Source organism: Halyomorpha halys, unplaced genomic scaffold, assembly GCF_000696795.3.
Source record: "Halyomorpha halys isolate HHAL.00 unplaced genomic scaffold, Hhal_1.1 Scaffold682.1, whole genome shotgun sequence".
NCBI classification, from domain to species: domain Eukaryota; kingdom Metazoa; phylum Arthropoda; class Insecta; order Hemiptera; family Pentatomidae; genus Halyomorpha; species Halyomorpha halys.
This window is the reverse complement of record NW_027106326.1, coordinates 445,903-452,443: the sequence shown is the minus strand read 5'-3', so window position 1 is coordinate 452,443 and position 6,541 is coordinate 445,903. Positions and strand designations below refer to the sequence as shown.

The 6,541-nt window shown below is 31.4% G+C and overlaps 1 protein-coding gene across 1 annotated transcript in view; it reads right to left on the bottom strand.

Annotated features, from left to right (window-relative positions):
* Positions 1–5,069, bottom strand: part of LOC106685330 (uncharacterized protein CG45076) — a 35,380-nt gene extending 30,311 nt beyond the window's left edge. The window contains exon 1 of the mRNA XM_067044663.1: positions 4,913–5,069. Within this exon, the coding sequence (XP_066900764.1) occupies positions 4,913–4,987 (75 nt within the window). The 5' untranslated portion in view covers positions 4,988–5,069. The remainder of the gene's footprint in view (positions 1–4,912) is intronic.
* Positions 5,070–6,541: the final 1,472 nt, after the last annotated feature.

The following is a 6,541-nucleotide window of genomic DNA, read 5'->3' as shown; positions in this document are numbered from 1 at the left end:
GTAAGAGTTCTTAAAAGTATTTAATTTTTCTGAACAAAAAACTAGACAATGACTGTTAAAGGACCAAGTAAGCTTTTCGACATGCGATTCGGGAATGAGACACGATGACCGATCGGGCACTTGGCCAAATGCTTACTACGCCAGCCCACAATTACGAAGATAATGGCGTGGATTCAATCAGTTATTCTAAGATTTCATTCTTAAATTGTTGACACTGTAGTGGGTAGATTTGGTATAGCAGCCATTGAACCGACTTTAAAAACAATCAATTAATTTTAAATTCAAAAAAGCTTTTGTGGTTTATGAGGAGTGAACCAAACCCATTGAGGCTGAATTGTCACGAGGCGATGTATATTAATATCTTTCTCATCTAAATATAGAAAACCCTTCTTGAAATATTCCTATTGGTTGCAAAAGTAAAAAATATATTAAATTTTAAATCCTTTGGAATGGTGCCACATTTTTTCCATCCCAAAATACACAGCATTGACACGGATTTCAGCCGTTGCTCTAAATATTTATGTTTAACGAGCTGCAGGTCGTAAACTGCTCTCTCTTACTTAACAAAAGCCAATTGAACTTTATTGTAATTTAGCAACAAAAACATTTTAAAGCCTATCATTTCTACAGTTGCTATATCTTTGATCTTTGGCGAAATACATTTTTATAAATCCTGACTAAATTAAAACTACGCAATGTTTCACTCAACATTCCGGTTAGATTTTCAAACAATCTTATACTTGATATAAATTATCAAAATCACCATTCCTATTCGATTTCATTTAAATTTTTGTTCACATGTTTGTGCATGGAATGTTAACCACCATAGCCTATAACCAAACGCGTCCTCATTGGTCGAGATAATATTTTATTTTGTTCTCCTATACTTATGAAGCAACAAAGTTGTGACGGGTGGATAGGAATAGAAAAAGTTGGCTTGTCCCGAGAATTTTTCATTGCATCACAGTTAGGTTACTATTATTAAAAGACGGACCAGATATTTGGAAGAAGATTCAAAACTTCAAGAGCTCATATCAAAAAGATGTATGGTCATTAATTGCGATATTTTGGATACCACACGCCAGAAATCTGTGCCAAATGCTTAGGTCGTTTCACTCTTCTCAAAGAACAACTATCAGCCCCTAATAAAAATGAATTATCTCCAGTCGTTTATTTAGTGGTGTTGTTGTTTGATCTGTTGAAATATATATCGTGTACTTTTATTTTTTGTGACCACTGTGAAGAAGGGGGGGGAGGCGATGAGGGGGACGAAATAATTCAAATTTTCTAAAATATTCAAGAGTACAAATTCTATATTGGAAACTACTATTAACACATCACACTTATAATTCAATGAAAATTTTTAAAAAAAAATTTAAAGAAAAGTATCTTTTTTTTCCCTAGTGGTATTCGAATATTAGTTTATATCTCTAAACAATAAAAATAAAAAATAAACTTTTTGTGAATTTAAAAAGAGTTTACAGTATTTGTTATATTTTAAATCAATATGAAACTAAAATATAATTTCTGAAATACTACAGCGGAATAATCAGTTCTACACTATCGATAATAAAACTTAACCCACGCAAGATTTATTTATAAAAGTGATACTCAGTTAAAAAAAAAATATATAAATCAAATTTATAACTGACGCGCAATATAAAAAAGAGTTGTACAAGCGAATCTTTTTTAGTTTACTGCTGCTCAAAGCGTTCTACTGAAAGAGCTCTATCAAACTTCGCAGAAAATAAGATTGCTATGTAATCATCCGTTTCATTTTGTCGTCTGGGCACCGAAAGTACAGATGAGACGATGGCTTATAAAACAATCGATCGAATAATAGCCACGAATATCTTATGGCACATTAATTCGTTTTATTTTTATCATTAACTCTTCAGTATTAGAGTGGTTTAGAATTAATTACACCTGTTAGATAGATAATCATAAGTCTCTTGAGGGGAAATTATTCGTATCTTTTTCCGGGATTGGAAGTATGCAAAAAAAAAATTAATATTTGTTCACAAAAGTTTAAAAGCCTTTACTGTTTTTTTTTTTTAAATCATTATTTTTTTAAAATTTAAATTTCGATGTTTTTACAAAGTCTGAACGCTCATTTCTTGGGAACGCGATACTCTATTAAAGTTTTAAGTTTAAAACTCATCACCTATATGTTGCTCGCAAGAATTAATTCTTACCCAACATATTAAGCCGAATAAAAATTAATTTTTTTTTTTTTTATAGAGGTTTTTACAAAATTTTGAACGTTCATTTTTTGGAAACGGGAGACTCTAGAAAAGTTTTAAGTTTAAAATGTCATCACCTATCTCACTCACAGGAATTTATTCTTCAGCAAGGGTATTACGCTGGATAAAACTTTTAGATTTTTTTTTTTTATTTCGAGGTTTAGGCATACATTTTTAAAAATAAAATAAGTTATTCCAATTTACCCTCAATTTTTTTTTTAAATGTAATATAAAAGTATTTTTCTTTCGAATTTATCTAAAACGAGGATTGATACTCATTAATATAGATTATGTATTGAGGTAAAAATTTTGCCAAAAAATCAGATAAAATTACGAAATATAATAATTTAATAGAAAATGTTTATAAATTCCCAAATTCAATAGTAAAAAAATAACGGTTCTAATATTATTAATAAATAATATAATGTAAATGTCATTATTTAGTTATTTTAGTTATTTCTACCTTGCAGTTGATTAAAAATAATTTTGTAATATTCATGAATTTTTTGAACTCCAACAAACCCCGACGTACGCCCAATTTAGAAAAATAAAGTATTCGTTACTTCAATTTGTAGGAAGATAGTCCGGGTGGCGGTCAATAAAGGTATCAAAATAGTAAAAAGAAAACTAATTATTGTTAACGAACGTTTCGCCCCACTTTGCAGGGTTTCGTCACGGCTCTCAGATTGAAGCAAAGATGACATCATTTTATTCCGGTTTGAATTTGAAAGCCAATGATACAGATAGCCTGACTAACGAACAAGAATAATATATATATAAATAGTTGCTTTGAGTAATAGAAATGAATCACGTTCCATTTTCAGGTGATTGGGTAATTTTCCGAACTGGGGCTGTCATTTAAAGCACGGACGTTGCATTGCTAATTAGCTTGCCTTGTTAACAGGTCAATGTTAGGCTTTTAAGCGTCAGCGTTTATTTTTCAGTAACAATAAAATATAATAGGATTAATCAATAAAACGTTCTTCTGTATTTAGCTGATTTATTGTATAGTTATCAGAGGTAATATAAAATATAAAAGTCGTGTAAAAGATATTAATTCGTATGGGAAATATTTAATTTTTCTATAGCAAGAACTGAACGAACAAAAAAATATAGAAGAGAAATATAAACATTTTCAAAAAAGAAGAATATATTCAATTATAAAATATAACTATAAAAATGTGACATACATTATTTAATCAGCCATTAATATTTTGAGATTATAATAAAATATATATTTTAGTCTTTTCAAACAATTTAGTTTCTGAACTATATTCAATATCGATTGAACTATGCTCTACTTTGTCTCTTGCGATCTTAGTGTAATTTTTTAATAAAATTATTGTATAATTTTAATATTTCAATATAATCCAAAGATGTGAATAAATGTAGTTGTCCATTTATTATATACTCCATATTTTGAAAAAGAATTACATCACTTAAAATACAATAAGAAAAGTCGCTAATGCAATGAGAAAAATATAAATTTTGTAAATAAATTGTCTAACGTTGGAAATTGGACTTACGGACGTCAGAGTGACGTCATATGTTGCGCAAAGTCAAACGTTTAAACATCTAAAATTAGTCTATGGCCTGTTTTGTTAGAAATGTTTATAACAGTGGCTATTTTACTCGTAGTTTATTTATATGTACTAAAAAAAAGTATTTTGTAATGTAGTTTTTTGATTCTATGCATCTAAACTATATATATATTTTAGAATGGGAGTTGTTAACAAAATAAATAATTTTAATGTTCTTCACGTAATATTGAATGTACTAAAACTAAACTTTTTATGCACATGTTTCAAAAGGGTCTGATTAGATAATTAGTTGATTCTGAGGTTTTTCGCATTTGATGAACTATATATCACCTTTATCGTTTAATTCAATATTTTTGTTGTAGTATGATTTTCAATTAGTGAGAACAATAAAGCCACATGAAAAGAAAAAAAATACAAAATTTTCAATCATAAAGCATATAAATTGTTATGAATCGCTTTCGTTATTCACATTTAAGAAAACGACTATGTCATTTTAGTTTTCAATAGGTTAATCATGTCAATATTAGTACGGCATACTGCTTGTATATATTGTCTTGGATCGGGGTCAAAAATTCATTAATTTCTAGCAATATTGTAATACTAATGGAAATGTCATTAGTTGCACTTTCTCCATCAGAAAATATCATGTACTATGTACATTTTTATTGTTTTTGTCAAAATGGAATGAGATCTCCAGCTCAATATAAGTCTGATTTTTAATTTTACAAATTTTGCTTTATACGCAAAGAGCCTCTATTACTGATTGTGAAAATGAAATAAGATAATGAGATTTAAAAATTAGAAAAAGTTGTGCAGTTAAAGATTTTCTTACAACTTTTGTATTAAATATTGCTTTAGTCGATACTCTGAATGGATAAATGTTCTCAATTTTTTTTTTGAATGTGGAATGTTTGCGAAAATTCACAAATGAGCCACCACATTTCCTTTGAAATATTCACAGTATGTGTTGGCAACTGATGATTCAAACTTCATACATAAAGGTCTTGTCCGAATGTGAATACCCTAAAAATGTTAAAGTGAAAGATTGGCCGTGGAAGTAGTTTGGGGGTACATGGGGGTAGGCCTAGCAGTTAGTGGTTAGGGTCCTCGGGTTCCGCTCTCCCTTACCGTCACTGAGTAGGAAGTGATCGTCGGGCGGCTGTAAGGCCTCCTCACCGTGTAGAAGTCAGATTCGTATACCATCTTCGTTCGATCTGTGCACCTCGGCTTGCGGCTAGCAACTGGCAACGCCTCACTCCAACGCCGTTATTTTAAGATCGGCTTCAGACAAACCACGCCCAGAAGGGACCACTCCTCACCTCCATTGACCAGATCCCCATTGGTACATCATAAATAAACCATTGCCAACGATAGATCTGTCATAACTGTCGAGATGGACGTTGTTCGCGAGATGATTACCGAGGACGGCTGACTGTCTCAAGATCGGTGTTTCTGATTTTCTTGACAATGTCTGTAATGGGATGCAAGGACAATCCAGTTGTAAAGACGTATCCAGCAGCATGGAAGTTAATTTAATAAAATTACGTGGGGTCAGACAATGTAGTATACTTTGTATACGATCGAGAACTTCCTCAGACACCTCTACAAAAGTATTTTTATTATTGTACAATACTTTCACAATTCTAAAGTATAGTTGATCATAGAGGAAATCGTTGTTGGGTTCATGGCGCGAAATTCGAACATGAGGTTTTTAGAGCGTATTATTCTCTACAGAGGGTAGCTCTGTACCCGCTTAAACCGGGGTCGTGTTCGAATCCGGCTGTGCCAGATAATTTATTTTATTACTTAAGCCAACTGGTGGGTTCGGGAACCCTTAGGGGTCCGCCTATTCTCAATTCTGGGTACCCTTAATTGGGGAAAACTGTTGAGAATTAGCGTGATTTTTACCCAATCAACTCCTTTTACAACCGTTGTTCAATAAAAATTACCATTCGTAAGTTGTATCAGTACAGGTTTTTAAAAATTTCTTTTGAAAAAAAAACCGATTTACTTGGTTGTTTTTTTGTTTTATCTCTACCATTAATTTGTTTTACCATCTGACCTTCACTACTTCACAATTTTTTTTTTTTTTATCATCCTATTTGCCTCCCTCTTCGATCCCACCTGTGGCTGATAATTATTTATTCTGTTACATAAGCCGTGAGTCAACCCTGTGGGTTTGGGAGTCCTCCTGGGGTCCACTCAGCCTATATAAAGTTGTTACCCTTAATTAGTTAAAAACCCTTGTGGTTGAGCATAGTCATGAATAGATCACTTCCTTGAACAACCGTTGTTCAAGAAATATTACTTCCTTACGTAGTACTGAACTCCTGATCTCTGACTTCTTTTCCTATCAGTATTAACGCATTATTATACTCTGGAAGTTACTAGATTGGCCTTGATTGGGCTTACATTGTTGTTTTTTAAGAACAGAAGGGGGGCATAGCCTCATGCAAAAGCCACCCCCAACTATTTGCAATGCTACAACCATGAACTATTCTAATTAAAAATAGTAAAGATCAATTAAAAAATAATCCAGAATAAATAACAAACAAAATTAATTTAAAGAGTGTTGTTTAAACTCTATTTTATTTTTAAAATAAAAAAAAAAAATCACGGATGAAATAATGGACAAATAAATCTATTTTTTCCAGGTCTATTTTTATACTTAGAACAAAAACCTCATCAACTCTTTCAGCCATAACTTAAATCGCGTCTTGCTTGGCATTGAATTTATAATAATCTACAATAATCATA